The following is a 20,370-nucleotide window of genomic DNA, read 5'->3' on the forward strand; positions in this document are numbered from 1 at the left end:
CTGAGAATAAACAGCTTCACAACAATCAATGTTGAAATATGTGTTTACAGTTCTACACATCTGTTCAATAAGTGATTGTTTTTGTTGTTTGTGATGTTGATGACTTTATTGTATCCATTAGGAAATAGTTTTTGCATCAGACAGCATGTCATCTTAAATAGACAGACGAAGACAGACATGCAACACGTCACACACATTACATACATAGTGCAATAGACTTACAGACAGACAGTATTCACATAGACAACCATATAGCACAATACAACACAACACAATATGAGCCTGGTTCATTTTCAGTAATGAGGCCCTGTACCCCATTTACAGTTTCTACTTCAATGTATCAGGTGGAGTTATTCACCTGCTATAGAGTGAGTTGTTGTTTATGTTTCTAAGACTGCAGGGTGGGAGATGCAACAATGGCCTTGAGAACAGCAGGAAGTGTGTTGCTGGTATTTCTCTGGTCTGTGACAGGTATGGTCTCATTCTTATCTTTTAGTTGTTCTGTTTCTCTACAGACATTTCTAAAGGATATGAATCATAATGTTATTCTGGTGTTAGGCGTCTCCACTTCCCTTTAAATAGGTATCTTTCACACCTCACTGAGTGATTCTTGTCTGTGGTTTCACACTCAACTCACCAACTATGGCAACATGGTGTGGACAAACCCTACTCATTTTGAAATTGATGCATCTTTAAGGTGAAAAAAAAGCACAAGCATCCACAACGTTCAAACATCTTTCCCATAATTACAGGTATTTTATCAACCATTTGAGTTCAGCCATAATATTTGTTGTAATATTTGTTCTCCCTTTTCAGGGGGATGAAATTGTAACCAGCTCTGTAATGCTTGTTTGAAAAAGACAGATACTTTTGAAAAAAGTATAATTCTCAATGAATCTAAAATGAGACATGGCAATCTGCACAAAGGCAAAAAGGCCATTTTTAAACAATGGATGAGCTTTTCTTATTAATCTACTGGAGAACCATTTAGGGTTCAAGTAAAACGTTTGTATAAGTGAAGCTTTTAGAGAGAGGTTTAGTGCTTTTATATGTAATAATCTCAACCCACCCAGTTAGTAATCATTACATAGCGACTGTGTGTTTATTCATGTGAAAATTGACTTTGCCGCTTCAGCATGCTTTTGTGGCACAGTCAATGGCACACAGGGGATATTGGCCAGAAGGTTCAGGGTTCGCCGACCACCACGGATGAGCTCACTCTCCCTGCCTATTTCATTATTACGATCAGAGCCGGCTGCAGACAGTGATCAGCCAGGGGGAAATCAGATTTTCTAAATTTTGATGCCATATTTATAATTATATAAAATATATTCACATTTTCTACCAACAGGTTTCTGTGCCAATGCACCACACAACCAATAAACAAAAGCATAACGACTTGGAGCACTTCTATAGCATGGTTTACGTTTTTAAAACCACAATCAATCTGAACAAATAGGAATACATCCCACCTTACCTTGTAGGCTTACCCAGTATCGAAGGCTTGACAATCTCTGAATGTCATTCAGCTTTCTGGTGTTTTGTAACAAATGTCTCTTTCCATTCATCAAATGGCTGCTGCACAGTTTGGATTGATTGATTTTATTGGTCAGTTAAAAAAAATACATACACACATGTACACACAGTTTATTTACAGTGACCAGGATTGTTGATTTAAAGGACAATAAAGTCTGGGACTTATTTACATTGTGGTGCCTATGTTTTACATAAACACATTTACATTGCATAGATACAGACACATTGCATAGATACAGACACATTGCATAGATACAGACACATTGCATAGATACAGACACATTGCATAGATACAGACACATTGCATAGATACAGACACATTGCAGATATAAACACATTACAGAGATACATTACAGAGATACATTACAGAGATACAGACACATTACAGAGATACAGACACATTACAGAGATACATTACAGAGATACAGACACATTACAGAGATACACACACATTGTCACGGTTATCGATGGTGAAGGAGGACCAAAATCCAGCAGGACTGCGTTTGTTCATCTTGAACATTTATTAAACTCAAAATGAACACCAAAACAACAAAACAAACTCACGATCCCCGAACAGTCTTCTCAGGCTCACACACGCTAGACAAGAAACAATCTCCCACAAAAACCTACACCAAACAATTACCCATATATAGGACTCTCAATCAGAGGCAACGAGGAAGCACCTGCCTCCAATTGAGAGTCCCAAACCCCAATCAACCTAACATAGAAATACATTAACCAGACTACACATAGAAATACATAGACCATAAACCAAAAACCCGGAAATAATAAATCAAACACCCTTCTACCAAAACACCACCCCGAACCACATAAAACAAATACCCTCTGCCACGTCCTGACCAAACTACAATAACAATTAACCCTTATATTGGCCAGGACGTGACAGTACCCCCCCCCCCCCCTAAAGGTGCTAACCCCGGAAGCACCTCAAGAATAACAAAAACCCCAAACAACAAAAAATCCCCCTAAACTAAAGGGAGGGTGGCTGCCGTCACCGACGGCACTTGTGCTACACCCCCCCTCCCCAACCCACTTATACAGGTGGTGGTTCAGGCTCCGGCCTATTGTCCTCCAGAGTGCCGACCGACCCGATCTGCCTCGGACCGTAGGCAGACTCCCCCTGCTCTGGATCATGGGCAGACCTCCTCCTCTCCACCCTGTATGCAGACTCATCAATTAAACCGTTAATTACTTTAAGTTCTGAAATGTCAGGCTTACTCAGTTTAGGGTTGCTGCTAGACTCCCTTGATTTTTGGTCATCAGCAGACTCTGGGCAGATGGGCCACTCTGGCTGATCCTGGCTGACGGGCCGCTCTGGCTGATCCTGGCCGACGGGCCGCTCTGGCTGATCCTGACCGACGGGCCGATCTGGCTGATCCTGGCCGACGGGCCGCTCTGGCTGATCCGGGCAGTCGGGCCGCTCTGGCATCTCCGGGCAGTCGGGCCGTTCTGGCATCTCCGGGCAGTCGGGCCGCTCTGGCATCTCCGGGCAGTCGGGCCGCTCTGGCGGCTCCTGACTGACGGGCGGCTCTGGCGGCTCCTGACTGACGGGCGGCTCTGGCGACTCCTGACTGACGGGCGGCTCTGGCGACTCCTGACTGACGGGCGGCTCTGGCGACTCCTGACTGACGGGCGGCTCTGGCGACTCCTGACTGACGGGCGGCTCTGGCGACTCCTGACTGACGGGCAGCTCTGGCGACTTCTGACTGAGCCGACGCACTGGAAGCCTGGTGCGTGGTGCTGGTACTGGGGTTATCAGCCTGGGAACACGCACTTCCAGGCTAATGCGGGGAGCGGGAACAGGACGAGTCGGACTGGGCTGATGCACTTGAAACCTGGTGCGTGGTGCTGGTACTGGACGTGCCAGACTGGGAACACGCACCTCTAGGCTAGTGCGTGGAGCGGGAACAGGATATATAGGACCGTGGAGGCTTACTGGCGGTCTCGAGCTTAAACCTGGCATCGCCCTTTCTGGCTGAATGCCTACTACCCCCTGGTAAATGCGGGGTGCTGGTATAGCGTGTACTGGCCTAAAAACACTTGGCCTCGCCATAATACTCATTACCCCGAAGCACGAGACATGTCCATTAACTGGCTTCTGTGACACAGTCCGGGGATTTGGCCTGGGGCTCCAAACTTGCCCCGCCAAACTACCCATATGCCCCCCCAAAAAAAATTCTTGGGGCTGCCTCTCGGGTTTAATCGGCAGTCGTGTTCCTCGGTAGCATTCCCGGTCTTTGCTCCATTTCTTCCATGGGCCCTCTCCGGCCATAACTTGCTCCCATGTCCATTTCTCCCGTTTGTCCAATTCAAATTCCCTCTGCTCCTTCCAGTCCACCTGTTGCTCCTTCCTCTGCTGCTTGGTCCTTTTGTGGTGGGAGATTCTGTCACAGTTATCGATGGTGAAGGAGGACCAAAATCCAGCAGGACTGTGTTTGTTCATCTTGAACATTTATTAAACTCAAAATGAACACCAAAACAACAAAACAAACTCACGATCCCCGAACAGTCTTCTCAGGCTCACACACGCTAGACAAGAAACAATCTCCCACAAAAACCTACACCAAACAATTACCCATATATAGGACTCTCAATCAGAGGCAACGAGGAAGCACCTGCCTCCAATTGAGAGTCCCAAACCCCAATCAACCTAACATAGAAATACATTAACCATAGAAATACATAAACATAGACCATAAACCAAAAACCCGGAAATAATAAATCAAACGCCCTTCTACCAAAACACCACCCCGAACCACATAAAACAAATACCCTCTGCCACGTCCTGACCAAACTACAATAACAATTAACCCTTATATTGGCCAGGACGTGACACACATTACAGAGATACAGACACATTACAGAGATATAGAAACATTACAGAGACACAGACACACTACATAGATACAGACACACTACAGAGACACAGACACATTACAGAGATACAGACACATTACATAGATACAGACACATTACAGAGATACAGACACATTACAGAGATACAGACACATTACAGATACAGACACATTACAGATACAGACACATTACAGAGATACAGACACATTACAGAGATACAGACACATTAGAGATACAGACACATTAGAGATACAGACACATTAGAGATACAGACACATTACAGAGATACAGACACATTACAGAGATACAGACACATTACATAGATACAGACACATTACATAGATACAGACACATTACATAGATACAGACACATTACAGAGATACAGACACATTACAGATATAGAAACATTACAGAGACACAGACACATTACAGAGATACAGACACATTACATAGATACAGACACATTACAGAGATACATTGGCTTAATTCTGATAGCATTGTGTTGTGTGACCTTGTTTCAGTGGTACTGGGTCAGAATGTCTGGAGTGTGACTTACACCAAGAAAAGTATCTGTGCCTTGAAGGGGTCAACAGTGGAGCTGCACTGCTCTTATACATATCCCAGTGGTACAGTCACAACAACCCTCTGGTTCACTGAATCTGGGACTGGTAAAGAACCTAAAGATCTAGGTCAGGACCCAGAGTATGCAGGTCGTCTGGAGTGTCATGGAGATCTAGGTCAGGACCCAGAGTATGCAGGTCGTCTGGAGTGTCATGGAGATCAGAAGAATTGTCACACACTGAGGATCACAGACCTGAGAGAGAGTGACTCTGCTGAGTACAAGTTCAGATTATTAACAGATCAGACCGGAGGGAAATATATTGGCAGTCCTGGAGTCACTCTGTCTGTCACAGGTACAGTTACGTACATTCAATATAGTTCAACTGTTGAATTCCATTTAGTTCAAGAAAATTGTCTTGGTTTGTATTTACAGTATCTGTCACTCATCTCACATCTATCTAGATAGTTGTAATGTGAGTGTGGTTCTGTATGTATGCTAAAGCATATGATGTGTGTGCTTCAGTGTATGCTGTGATTTTAGCATGTATGCTAATGAGAATGTTGTGTTAAAATCTGTTTAAATTGACTCTATTGAACCCAATACTTCCTGGAAAACAGTGGAAAGTATTACAGAGTTGACTATCCTGGCTAAATAAATCAAATTCATTAATGAATGACTATAATTACCTTATAAAGGGCAGCTATACAGACACAAAGGAGGAGAATAATGATTTGTTTCCTCATACTCTAGATGTTGTGTTGGAGATGGATCCTACATCTGTGTCAGAGAGGGAGAATGTCACACTGATATGTAGAACCAAATGTACACTGGACCCCATCACAGCCTACAGTTGGTATAAGAATGGACAGCCTATACCAAACAGCAACACCTCCTCTCCTGTCTATAGCCTATTCTCAGTCAGCAGTGAGGATACAGGCCGATACTCCTGTGCTGTAGAAGGCCATGAGGATCTCCCCTCTGCTGAAGAGACTCTCACTGTCACATGTCAGTACATTGTGGGTTTCATTTGATATACTGATTATGTTGATTCTTGAATTGGGAATAGATTGTTTTCCATATGAATAAATATGAATAAATATTTTTGTGTGTAACATCCATTTCCTTGAATTTGTATTACCACCATATCATCATTCTTTTTAATTATTATTTTTCTGATTGTCTTTTACTCTGAATTAAATGATTTCAAACTCACCTGTAAAATGTAAACACAAATGTTGCTATAAATGAATCTGGTCTTCAACACCAGATGGTCCAAGGAACACCTCAGTGTCAGTCAGTCCCTCTGGTGAAATAATGGAGGGCAGTTCAGTGACTCTGACCTGCAGCAGTGAATCCAACCCACCTGTGGACAAATACACCTGGTACAAGAAGAATGTTACCTCACCAAAAGCATCAGGACAGAGTTACAGCATCACTAACATCATCTCTGAGGACAGAGGAGAATACTACTGTGAGGCTGAGAATACAATAGCATCTAATAACTCTACAGCTCTGATGATCATTATAGCAGGTGAAGTTACATCTTCAATACTTCAATACAAAATGATGTTCAATAAGAAATGATGTTTCAAGGTAATCTTCTTCTAGTTTGCATCATTACACTTTGGTTTAAAACTATACATAGTCTTATACATACAAGTATTGCATTAATGTCCTGTATTGCAGTATATTAATTTTCAGTTCATAATAACATGTACTCATATCATCTATATTATCTTTTAGAGAAACAAACCTCAGTTCTAACTGCTGCTGTAGGAATCATAGTGGTTGTTCTGGGTGTCATACTGGCTTCATGTCTCTCTGGCTTCATGTGGTTCAGGTGAGTGAAAATGCATATTTTAAAGATTATTTCACTTTATTATCTTCATTAATTTGTTCATTCATTCATTCGTTCATTTATAAAACAGGAAGAAGGCCTCCAAATCCACCTTTGACACAAGACACACAGCAGACGACGGACAGGTGAGTCTGTTCAGACAGATGGAAGATCATTTTCGTTGCTTTGTGGGAAATGTCCACTCTTCATGCTGTCTGTCCCCAGGTCTATTTATATTGTCTGTTCTCTCTCTCCGTCAGGGAGACTCTAGTGCAGTGTATGTCAACATCTCAGGCATGGCCATGACCCCTGCTGCAGCACAGACAGTGGCCACCTTCGACCAGGAACAGGACGAGGATGTCCAGTAAGCTGCTGTGAAATTCAACCTCTCCAGTGCTGCCACCCTCTGAGCATATTCTACCATTACAACAACATAGAGTCAATACTGTATACAACATTGTGAACACACAGACAGCATCAAGGTCATTCATATGTTGCTGCTTATTGGAGGAGTAGACAAAGTCATTCAAATAAGCAAAACAGTTGACCATTAGTGACCCCTCATTGTTCTCTGAGAACTCCCTCCATCACTATCTGATGACATTTCATTGTTCTCTGAGAACTCCCTCCATCACTATCTGATGACATTTCATTGTTTTCTGAGAACTCCCTCCATCACTATCTGATGACATTTCATTGTTCTCTGAGAACTCCCTCCATCACTCTCTGATGACATTTCATTGTTCTCTGAGAACTCCCTCCATCACTATCTGATGACATTTCATTGTTCTCTGAGAACTCCCTCCATCACTATCTGATGACATTTCATTGTTCTCTGAGAACTCCCTCCATCACTATCTGATGACATTTCATTGTTCTCTGAGAACTCCCTCCATCACTATCTGATGACATTTCATTGTTCTCTGAGAACTCCCTCCATCACTATCTGATGACATTTCATTGAACTCATACTATGGTGTAAAAGTAGGCATTTTGAAAAGTCACAGTTTTAATGTCTTAAAGGTTCCAGGGGTATTCTTCAGGCCAAATGGCATTTCCTGAAACTGCACTCTACAATATACATCTCAAGACAATTACTATGACATGTCTATAACCTGTTGGGGCTACAGGTTAGCAATGAACCCCGAGACGGGATTGCTAACAAGGCTGGAAATTCAAAACATCAAAAATCTAATAATTTCAATTTCTCAAACAATCAACTATTTTACACAATTTAAAAGATAAACATCTCCTTAATCTAACCACATTGTTCGATTTTCAAAGAGGCTTTACGGCAAAAGCATAAAGTTAGATTATGTTAGGACAGTACATAGCCACAAAAGTACAAACATCCAGTTTCAATTCAAGGTCAGGCGTCACCAAAAGCAGAAACCAGCTAAAATTATGCACCAACCTTTGACAATCTCCATCAGATGACACTCCTAGGACATTATGTTATACAATACATGCATTTTTTGTTCCATCAAGTTCATATTTATATAAAAAAACAGCTTTTTACAATGGCGTGAAATTCCGATTTTTTTCTTCTCTGAAATGCTTCCGGTGAACATAACAAAATTACTATTCGAAAACATTGGTAAATTATAATATTGTCATTCAAAGAATAATATATTATCATCTCGTAATTGCTACCGAATGGCCAGATCTCAAAATAACTTTACTGGGAAATCACATTTTGCAATAAACGGGGTGCTATGCTAAGAACAATAAGCTATGCTATACAGTTAGCATCATCTAATATCGATAATAACATTGTAAATATCCCCTTACCTTTGATTATCTCCACCAGAAGGCACTGCCAGGAATCCCAGGTCCAGAACAAATGTGGTTTCTTTTGACAAAGTTCATAATTTATGTCCAAATAACACCAAGTAGTTAGCGTTCATTATGCTCCCACAAAACGTGGTGGGGGGGGTGTAAAATCACGCCGAAAAGCTAAAAAAACCTAGTAAATAATCTATTTACGTTCGTTCAAACATGTCAAACGTTGTTTAGCATTAATCTTTTGGTCCATTTTTAACGTTAAACATCAGTAATATTTTCACACAACCTATCCTATGTCTAGATAAACAATTATGACAAACTCACGCTTCTCAGATTTATGCGCAGGCGCAAAAAAATGAAGTGACGACATGTCAACTTCCATGCATTCTAATTTACTCTCTGTTTATCATAGACGCTTCAAACAACTTTATAAAGATCGTTGACATCTAGTGGAAGCCGTAGGAGTTGCGAAATGAATCCTTTCTCACTATGGTATCTATAAAACAATGACACTAAATAGTACAGTCACAAAATTCAAAAAAAATGTTTTATCTATTTTTCACAGGTTTTTGCCTGCAATATGAGTTTTGTTATACTTACAGACACCATTCAAACTGTTTTAGAAAATTCAGAGTGTTTTCTATCCGAATGTGTTAATAATATGCATATCCTAGCTTCTGAGTTGGTGTAGGAGGCAGTTAAAAATGGGCACATATTTTCTTAAAAATTTCTCAATACTGCCCCCTAGCCCCAACAGGAGTGATGTGATGAGGGTTTTAAGGAATGGCTCTGGTTCCATTCTAAATGGCACCCTATTCCCTATTTAGTTCACTACTGGTCAAAAGTAGTGCACTATAAGGGAGTAGGGTGCCATTTGGGAGTCACATTCAGTTTAATGGATGTTTCTTTCTCCAGGCCCACGGTGGAACAAGCAGCTGAGGAGGACCCCTCTGTTCTCTACAGTACAGTCAACAAACCCAGAACCAAGAAGACCTGAACACAACAAACCCAGAACCATGAACACAACAAACCCAAAACCAAGAAGACATGAACACAACAAACCAAGAAGACATGAACACAACAAACCCAGAACCATGAAGACCTGAACACAACAAACCCAGAACCATGAAGACATGAACACAACAAACCCAGAACCATGAAGACATGAACACAACAAACCCAGAACCATGAAGACATGAACACAACAAACCCAGAACCATGAAGACATGTAACCTTTATTTAACTCCCAATCACGGCCAGTTGTGACAGCCTGGACTCGAACCGGGGTGTCTGTAGTGATACCTCAAGCACTGAGATGTAGTGTCTTAGACCACTACTCCACCCAGGAGCCCCAAAATCATGTTCTAGTGCTGTCCCCACCTAAAATAAATCTTGGTCAACCAAGAGTCATCTGTCATTTCTACCAATCGATTGGTTGAAATGTTATGTGTATTTTTCCATATATAGACACACCCCATGTGTTTTAATAAAATCAACTATATGTACTGAAATGGTCTGATGCTTTTAGCATGCTGTTTGATTAAATAATTAACTTCCCTGGGCTAGGTCCCACCCTAGTCAACAGCCAGTGGAATCGTGTGGCGCGAAATACAAATACCTAAAAAATGCTATAACTTCAATTTCTAGAACATATGACTATTTTACACCATTTGAAAGACAAGACTCTCGTTAATCTAACCACATTGTCCGATTTCAAAAAGGCTTTACAGCGAAAGCAAAACATTAGATTATGTCAGGAGAGTACCCTGTCAAAAATAATCACACAGCCATTTTCAAAGCAAGAATATATGTCACAAAAACCAAAACCCAGAAGACAGCTAAATGCAGCACTAACCTTTGATGATCTTCATCAGATGACGCTCCTAGGACATTATGTTATACAATACATGCATGTTTTGTTCAATCAAGTTCATATTTATATCAAAAACCAGCTTTTTACATTAGCATGTGATGTTCAGAACTAGCATACTTCAGGTGAATTTACTAAATTACTCACGATAAACGTTCACAAAATACATAACAATTATTTTAAGAATTATAGATAGAGAACTCCTTTATGCAATCGCGGTGTCAGATTTTAAAATAGCTTTTTGGCGAAAGCACATTTTGCAATATTCTGAGTACATAGCCCGGCCATCACGGCTAGCTAATTTGACACCCACCAAGTTTTGGACAACCTAAACTCAGAATTACTATTAGAAAAATTGGATTACCTTTGCTGTTCTTCGTCAGAATGCACTCCCAGGACTTCTACTTCAACAACAAATGTTGTTTTGGTTCCAAATAATCCATAGTTATATCCAAATACCTCCATTTTGTTCGTGTGTTCAGGTCACTAACCGAAGGGTGACGTGCGAGCGCATTTCGTGACAAAAAATTTCAAAATATTCCATTACCGTACTTCGAAGCATGTCAAACGCTGTTTAAAATCAATTTTTATGCTATTTTTCTCGTAAAATATTCCAACCGGGCGACGTTGTATTCATTCAAAGGCTGAAAGAAAATAATGGAGAATTCTCATGAACGCGCATCTCCAGTGTCACTGTTCCCAGGCTGACCACTCACAAATTGTCCTGCTGTTCTTCGCCCAGAGACAGCAGACACCCCATTCCACTTTCTGGCGCTTTCTGAGAGCCAATGGAAGCCTTAGAAAATGTCACGTTACAGCAGAGATGCTGTATTTTCGATAGAGATGCAACAGAAGGACAACAAATTGTCAGACAGGGCACTTCCTGTATGGAATCTTCTCAGGTTTTGGCCTGCCATATGAGTTCTGTTATACTCACAGACACCATTCAAACAGTTTTAGAAACTTGTGAGTGTTTTCTATCCAAATCTACTAATTATATGCATATTCTCGTTTCTGGGAAAGAGTAGTAACCAGTTTAAATCGGGTACGTTTTTTATCCGGCCGTGCAAATACTGCCCCCTAGCCCCAACAGGTTTTAAGACACACAAATGACTTGAGGGAGCCAGAGATCAAGATAACCTAACCAGAAGAGAGAGAAATTCTGCCGTTATGCTCCTGAAGTTTCCGGTAATGGGCTACACCAGCGGTTGGCAACCTTTTCCATTTGGAGTGGCAAGTTATCTTACCATTTCTACCAATCTGTGTGCCAGTTAAGATTTTCATATGCACATTTTCGTGGAATTGTTTCATTTAATTTATAATAATATCTCAAAATTATTGTCTGTGATTAATCTATAATCTACATTCTATCTGAAATTATACAAATCTAAAAGTAACATTTATTGCCATTGCCAACTATGTAAAAATAGCCTTCATAAAGCCAACAAATATAAACATTGCAGCTAACAAATTGGTGTTTATAATGTTTTTGTCTGCTTGATTTACAGTCCGGTCTCGTTAGTCTGTTTGCACGCAGAGATACTTATCCTTGATGGATAGGCTATTGTACAACACACAGAGCTATTTTCCTTTATTCAGGACATTTAGAATGACAACCCATTACAGAGTAGCCTAATGGGATTATTCACAAAATTATCTGGTGATCAGGTTATGAAATGTCATGACAAATACATTTTAGTTTCCATGTTTCACCTGAAATATGAAATGATTTATAGTCCTAGTTCTATGTAGGTCTATGGTATTGTTGTTAGGTGAAGTTATGGGTCCTACAGTAGGTCTATGTTGTTGTTAGGAGAAGTTATGGGTCCTACAGTAGGTCTATGTTATTGTTAGGTGAAGTTATGGGTCGTACAGTAGGTCTATGTTATTGTTAGGTGAAGTTATGGGTCCTACAGTAGGTCTCTGTTATTGTTAGGTGAAGTTATGGGTCGTACAGTAGGTCTATGTTATTGTTAGGTGAAGTTATGGGTCCTACAGTAGGTCTATGGTATTGGTATAACTAGCAGTTTCTGCATTAGCATGGAGGAGTTTCTGCAACCAAATTGTGCATCTATTTTAGCAAACACAGAAAGGGGCCTACATTGGAGACCAAATGTCGTCTGGTTAGGATTTCAACAACTGTAATAACTTATTTCTAGTCTACGATCATCGATGTTACTGTGACAACAAGACAGAATATCACTATAGTTTCTGACTTGACTATCAAATCATTTTAACATTCATTACAGACATCAATTGTTGGCATCACCTTTTACAGTGGATTTCTGCTGTTGTGTGCCTTAAACCATCTGTCTGACATGTTGTTCACACAGGAGAGAGATGTGACTATCGTGGATCCTCTGGGGAGCCTCAACAACCTCATGATGCTGACGAGGCAGAGCAGAGTCTCTCCACATCAGAACACCTCAAGAAACACCAGCAGAGACCCACAGGAAAGAAACCTCACTGCTGCTCTGATTGTGGGAAAGGTTGCAAATCTTCATCAGAACTGAAAATACACCAGCGAGTACACACAGGAGAGAAACAATACTGCTGCTCTGACTGCGGGAAACGTTTCTCAAGATCAAATTCACTAAAAGTACACCTGAGAATTCACGCTGGAGAGAAACCTTATAGCTGTGATCAATGTGGGAAGGGTTTTACTCTTTCTAGCTGTCTGACTATTCATCAGAGAACACATACAGGAGATAAACCATATAGCTGTACTCAATGTGGGAAGAGTTTCACTACATCTAGCAAATGGATTGTACACCAGAGAACACATAAAGGAAAGAAATATCTTAGCTGTACTCAATGTGGAAAGAGTTTTACTCACTTAGGCAGCCTGTTATCACACCAGAGAAAACACACAGGAGAGAAATCTTATAACTGTGATCAATGTGGGAAGAGTTTTACTCAGTCAAGCAACCTGGTATCACACCAGAGAAAACACACAGGAGAGAAACCTTATAGCTGTGATCAATGTGGGAAGAGTTTTACTAAGTCTAGCAGTCTTATTGTACACCAGAGAACACACACAGGAGAGAAACCTCATAGCTGTGATCAATGTGACAAGAGATACTCTGATAATAGATCACTGATCAAACATCAGAAAATACATGAAGGAGTTGTTTCATGATATCAATGAATTAATGTCACAATGTAGAATGTTTTAACATTGTAGTAGGAGTATTTTAATGATGTCACAATGTAGAATGTTTTAACATTGTAGTAGGAGTATTTTAATGATGTCACAATGTAGAATGTTTTAACATTGTAGTAGGAGTATTTTAATGATGTCACAATGTAGAATGTTTTAACATTGTAGTAGGTGTATATTAATGATGTCACAATGTAGAACCCTAAACGTTTGTCCCCTGTTCTATTGATTTCAACATGATATGAGCTTCATCAGTAGAAACATCTTTGTACTTTGCTCCATTCATCTTTCCCTTGATCTTGACTAGTCTCCCAGTCCCTGCCACTAAAAAACATCCCCACAGCATGATGCTGCATTTTTGACATGCGTTTTTCTGGATTTGTTTTGTTGTTATTCTGTCTCTCACTGTTCATATAAACCTACCATTAAAATTATAGACTGATCATTTCTTTGTCAGTTGGTAAACGTACAAAATCAGCAGGGGATCAAATACTTTTTTCCCTCACTGTAACTCCCAATCACGGCCGGTTGTGACACAGCCTGGACTCGAACCAGGGTGTCTGTAGTGACGCCTCTAGCACTGAGATGCAGTGTCTTAGACCGCTGTGCCACTCGGGAGCCCCAACATCATGTTCTAGTGCTGTCCTCACCTAAAATACATCTTGGTCAACCAAGAGTCATCTGTTCTTTCTACCAATCACCCCATGTGTTTTAATAAAATCAACTATATGTACTGAACTTGTCTGATGCTTTAAGCATGCTATTTCATTAAATAATTAAAACACACAAATGACTGGAGGGAGCCAGTCATCACTATAACCTGACTAGAGGGAGGGAGCCAGTCATCACTATAACCTGACTAGAGGGAGCCAGTCATCACTATAACCTGACTAGAGGGAGCCAGTCATCACTATAACCTGACTAGAGGGAGGGAGCCAGTCATCACTATAACCTGACTAGAGGGAGGGAGCCAGTCATCACTATAACCTGACTAGAGGGAGCCAGTCATCACTATAACCTGACTAGAGGGAGGGAGCCAGTCATCACTATAACCTGACTAGAGGGAGGGAGCCAGTCATCACTATAACCTGACTAGAGGGAGGGAGCCAGTCATCACTATAACCTGACTAGAGGGAGGGAGCCAGTCATCACTATAACCTGACTAGAGGGAGGGAGCCAGTCATCACTATAACCTGACTAGAGGGAGCCAGTCATCACTATAACCTGACTAGAGGGAGGGAGCCAGTCATCACTATAACCTGACTAGAGGGAGGGAGCCAGTCATCACTATAACCTGACTAGAGGGAGGGAGCCAGTCATCACTATAACCTGACTAGAGGGAGGGAGCCAGTCATCACTATAACCTGACTAGAGGGAGAGAGCCAGTCATCACTATAACCTGACTAGAGGGAGGGAGCCAGTCATCACTATAACCTGACTAGAGGGAGGGAGCCAGTCATCACTATAACCTGACTAGAGGGAGGGAGCCAGTCATCACTATAACCTGACTAGAGGGAGGGAGCCAGTCATCACTATAACCTGACTAGAGGGAGGGAGCCAGTCATCACTATAACCTGACTAGAGGGAGGGAGCCAGTCATCACTATAACCTGACTAGAGGGAGGGAGCCAGTCATCACTATAACCTGACTAGAGGGAGGGAGCCAGTCATCACTATAACCTGACTAGAGGGAGGGAGCCAGTCATCACTATAACCTGACTAGAGGGAGGGAGCCAGTCATCACTATAACCTGACTAGAGGGAGGGAGCCAGTCATCACTATAACCTGACTAGAGGGAGCCAGTCATCACTATAACCTGACTAGAGGGAGCCAGTCATCACTATAACCTGACTAGAGGGAGGGAGCCAGTCATCACTATAACCTGACTAGAGGGAGCCAGTCATCACTATAACCTGACTAGAGGGAGGGAGCCAGTCATCACTATAACCTGACTAGAGGGAGGGAGCCAGTCATCACTATAACCTGACTAGAGGGAGGGAGCCAGTCATCACTATAACCTGACTAGAGGGAGGGAGCCAGTCATCACTATAACCTGACTAGAGGGAGGGAGCCAGTCATCACTATAACCTGACTAGAGGGAGGGAGCCAGTCATCACTATAACCTGACTAGAGGGAGGGAGCCAGTCATCACTATAACCTGACTAGAGGGAGGGAGCCAGTCATCACTATAACCTGACTAGAGGGAGGGAGCCAGTCATCACTATAACCTGACTAGAGGGAGGGAGCCAGTCATCACTATAACCTGACTAGAGGGAGCCAGTCATCACTATAACCTGACTAGAGGGAGCCAGTCATCACTATAACCTGACTAGAGGGAGGGAGCCAGTCATCACTATAACCTGACTAGAGGGAGCCAGTCATCACTATAACCTGACTAGAGGGAGGGAGCCAGTCATCACTATAACCTGACTAGAGGGAGGGAGCCAGTCATCACTATAACCTGACTGGAGGGAGCCGACCAGTTCTGAAAGCCTTTTGCCGTACCCTCACCCTACTCCTCTGGTGATGTAGAGGTTATCCCAGGCCCTGTGTGTCCCCAGGCGCTCTCATTTGTTGACTTCTGTAACCGTAAAAGCCTTGGTTTCATGCATGTTAACATCAGAAGCCTCCTCCCTAAGTTTGTTTTACTCACTGCTTTAGCACACTCCGCCAACCTTGATGTCCTTGCCGTGTCTGAATCCTGGCTTTGGAAGGTCACCAAAAATTCTGAAATTTCCATCCCCAACTACAACATTTTCCATCAAAATGAGAGGAGTTGCAATCTACTGCAGAGATGGCCTGCAATGTTCTATCATACATTCCAGGTCTAAGCCCAAACAGTTCGAGCTTCTAATTAAAAAAATGAATCTCCAGAAATAAGTCTCTCACTGTTGCCGCCTGTTACAGACCCCCCTCAGCTCCCAGCTGCCCTGGACACCATATGTGAATTGATTGGCCCCCATCTATCTTCAGAGTTTGTTCTGTTAGGTGACCTAAACTGGGATATGCTTAACCTCTCTAGGGGGTGTGGGACGCTACCGTCCCACATGGCCAACATCCAGTGAAATTGCAGAGCACCAAATTCAAAAACAGAAATACTCACTATAAGAATTCATAAAACATACAAGTGTTATACATCGGTTTAAAGATTAACTTCTTGTTAATCAAACCACGGTGTCAGATTTCAAAAAGGCTTTACCGTGAAAGCATACCATGTGATTATCTGAGAACAGCGCCCAGCAGACAAATCATTAGTAACAGTTACCAGCCAAGTAGAGGAGTTACACAAGTCAGAAATAGCGATAAAATGAATCACTTACTTTTGATGATCTTCATATCGTTGCAACTCACAAGACTCCCATTTACTCAATAAATGTTCGTTTTGTTCGATAAAGTCTCTCTTTTTATCCAAAAACCTCCGTTTTGTTCATGCGTTTTGTTCAGTAATCCACAGGCTCAAAGGCAATCACAACAGCCAGACGAAAAATCCGAAAAGTATCAGTAAAGTTCGTAGAAACATGTCAAACGATGTTCATAATCAATCTTCAGGTTGTTTTTAGCCTAAATAATATATAACATTTCAACCGGACAATAACGTCGTCAATATAAAAGGTAAACAAGAAAGGTGCGCTCTCGGTCTCGCGCATGAAAAATCTCTGAGATACTGAATGGTCCACTCATTCAGAGTGGTCTTACACTCTCATTTTTCAGGATGCAAGCCTGAAACTATTTCTAAAGACTGTTGACATCTAGTGGAAGCCATAGGAAGTGCAATTTGAGACCTAAGTCAATGGAATCTGTATAGGCAGTCAATGGAAAACTACAACAACAACAAATCCCACTTCCTGGATGTATTCTTCTCAGGTTTTCGCCTGTCATATCAGTTCTGTTATACTCACAGACATTATTTTAACAGTTTTGGAAACTTTAGAGTGTTTTCTATCCAAATCTACCAAGTTTACCCTAGTGAGGTTAACAATTCAAGCTAGATGCCCTCAATCTCACACAAATTATCAAGGAACCCACCAGGTACAACCCCTAAATCTGTAAACATGGGTACCCGCGTAGATATTATCCTGACCAACTTGCCCTCCAAATACACCTCTGCTGTTTTCAATCAGGATCTCAGAGATTACTGCCTCATCGCTTGCATCCGTTATGGGTTTGCGGTCAAACGGCCACCCCTCATCACTGTCAAATGCTCCCTAGAACACTTCTGCGAGCAGGCCTTTCTAATCGACCTGGTATACATATTCGTCGCCAAACCCACTGGCTCCAGGTCATCTATAAGTCTTTGCTAGGCCGACTTCACTCAGCTCACTGGTCACCATAGCAACACCCACCCATAGCATGCGCTCCAGGAGGTATATCTCACTGGTCATCCCCAAAGCCAACACCTACTTTGGCTGCATTTCCTTCCAGTTCTCTGCTGCCAGTGACTGGAACGAATTGCAAAAATCGCTGAAGTTGGAGACATATATCTCCCTCACTAACTTCAAGCATCAGCTATCTGAGCAGCTTACCGATCGCTGCAGCTGTACACAGCCCATCTGTAAATAGCCCATCCAACTGCCTACCTCATCCCCATGTTTTTATTTACGTTTTTTTGCTCTTTTGCACACCAGTATTTCTACTTGAACATCTATCACTCCAGTGTTAAATTGTAATTACTTCACTACTATGGCCTATTTATTGCCTTACCTCCGTACTCCATTTGCACACACTATATATAGATTTTTCTATTGTGTTATTGACTGTTCGTTTGTTTATCCAACGTGTAACTCTGTTGTTTTTGTCGCACTGCTTTGCTTTATCTTGGCCAGGTTGCAGTTGTAAATGAGAACTTGTTCTCAACTAGCCTACCTGGTTAAATAAAGGTGAAATACATTTTTTTTTTTTTTTAATCTTAGCTTTATTGACAACACTCAAATGGATACTGTCATTAACGCAGTTCTTCAATAATTACACATAATACTTAATACTGTAGATGTTTAGTTACAGTCACATGATCAACTATCAGAAGATCCAGGAAATACTTTTCTGAATGACAGTCAAATTACAAACATCACGACATGCAACAACAACCAAAGTGCTTCTTCATTCATTACTCTGGTAAAGACAGTTATGCCGTGCTCCACGTTGGATCCAACATCCCTAACAAATTGATGTTTATAATGTGTTATTGTCTGCTTGATTTACTGTAGGGTCTCGTTAGTCCGTTTGGAAACAGAGATACTTAGCTCATAATGTGTAGAGAACTGTTCCTTGATGGATAGGCTATTGTACAACACACAGAGCTATTTTCCTATATTTGTTGTTAGGTGTAGTTATGGGTCCTACAGTAGGTCTATGTTATTGTTAGGTGAAGTTATGGGTCCTACAGTAGGTCTATGTTATTGTTAGGTGAAGTTATGGGTCCTACAGTAGGTCTATGTTGTTGTTAGGTGAAGTTATGGATCCTACAGTAGGTCTATGTTATTGTTAGGTGAAGTTATGGGTCCTACAGTAGGTCTATGTTATTGTTAGGTGAAGTTATGGGTCCTACAGTAGGTCTATGTTGTTGTTAGGTGAAGTTATGGGCCAATTTGGCAAACAGTGTACAAACCCTCATTGTCAGGCTGATGGAAAAGCCAAAGAGCATTTTACTGGTTGAAGTGTTTTTTAAGTACAAAGCGGTTGATTTGCGATGACGACACAAACATTATATTAAGCAGGAGATTCAAGCGAGCCTGACAATTATAATCCAAAGTAGTGTGAAATGAACTCATAAGCAACCTGGTAATGGAGGTTACTCCCCTGAGCAAAAATCTTTTCTCACCAGCAAACATAGAAAAGGGCCTCCAATCTTAGATGTTACTACTAATGTGAAAACAAGACAAAATATGACTATTGTTGCTCATTTTAAGACAAATGTCAAGTAATCATTACATTCATTACAGATGTCAATTGTTGTTCAACATCATGGCTACGCTGTTGGCATGACCTTTTACAGTGGATTTCTGCTGTTGTGGGCCTTTAACCATCTGTATGACTTTGTCATTCACACAGGAGAGAGACGGGACTATCGTGGATCCTCTGGGGAGCCTCAACAACCTCATGATGCTGATGAGGCAGAGAAGAGTCTCTCCAGATCAGAACTCCTCAAGAAACACCAGCAGAGACCCACAGGGAAGATAATTAACCTCTCTGACTGTGGGAAGAGATTCACCTCATCAGGCATTAAAATTCATCGGAGAAGCCACACAGTAGAGAAAGCTTATTGCTGTACTCAATGTGGGAAGAGTTTTGATACATCTAGCCATCTTATTGTACACCAAAGAACACGCACAGGAGAGAAATCTTATAGCTGTGATGAATGTGGGAAGAGTTTTACTCATCGAAGCAGCCTGATATCACACCAGAGAACACACACAGGAGAGAAATCTTTTAGCTGTGATCAATGTGGGAAGAGTTTTACTCAATCAACCAGCCTGAAATTCCACCAGAGAAAACACACAGGAGAGAAACCTTTTAGCTGTGATCAATGTGGGAAGAGTTTTACTCATCGAAGCAGCCTGATATCACACCAGAGAATACACACAGGAGAGAAACTTTCTAGCTGTGATGAATGTGGGAAGAGTTTTACTCGTTCAACCAGCCTGAAATTACACCAGAGAACACGCACAGGAGAGAAACCGTATATCTGTGATGAGTGTGGGAAGAGTTTTACTTGCTTGCGCAATCTGACTCTTCACCAGAGAACA

At 41.6% G+C, this 20,370-nt stretch overlaps 1 protein-coding gene across 4 annotated transcripts in view; it reads left to right on the top strand.

The window, feature by feature from the left end:
• The window catches only part of LOC123735940 (cell adhesion molecule CEACAM6-like), a 119,526-nt gene extending 109,404 nt beyond the window's left edge, over positions 1 to 10,122 (top strand). The window contains exons 2-10 of one of the 4 annotated variants that reach the window (XM_082971918.1): positions 394 to 471; positions 4,936 to 5,103; positions 5,152 to 5,328; positions 5,727 to 5,981; positions 6,244 to 6,507; positions 6,720 to 6,816; positions 6,905 to 6,959; positions 7,074 to 7,177; positions 9,514 to 10,121. In XM_082971918.1, the coding sequence (XP_082828044.1) occupies positions 417 to 471; positions 4,936 to 5,103; positions 5,152 to 5,328; positions 5,727 to 5,981; positions 6,244 to 6,507; positions 6,720 to 6,816; positions 6,905 to 6,959; positions 7,074 to 7,177; positions 9,514 to 9,595 (1,257 nt within the window). In that variant the 5' untranslated portion in view covers positions 394 to 416 and the 3' untranslated portion in view covers positions 9,596 to 10,121. Of the gene's footprint in view, positions 1 to 393; positions 472 to 4,935; positions 5,329 to 5,726; positions 5,982 to 6,243; positions 6,508 to 6,719; positions 6,817 to 6,904; positions 6,960 to 7,073; positions 7,178 to 9,513 lie in introns of all 4 variants that reach the window. The other 3 variants (XM_082971920.1, XM_082971917.1, XM_082971919.1) reach the window with 3 other exon arrangements.
• Positions 10,123 to 20,370: the final 10,248 nt, after the last annotated feature.

Source organism: Salmo salar, unplaced genomic scaffold (genome assembly GCF_965601325.2).
Source record: "Salmo salar unplaced genomic scaffold, fSalSal1 ptg000436l, whole genome shotgun sequence".
NCBI lineage: Eukaryota > Metazoa > Chordata > Actinopteri > Salmoniformes > Salmonidae > Salmo > Salmo salar.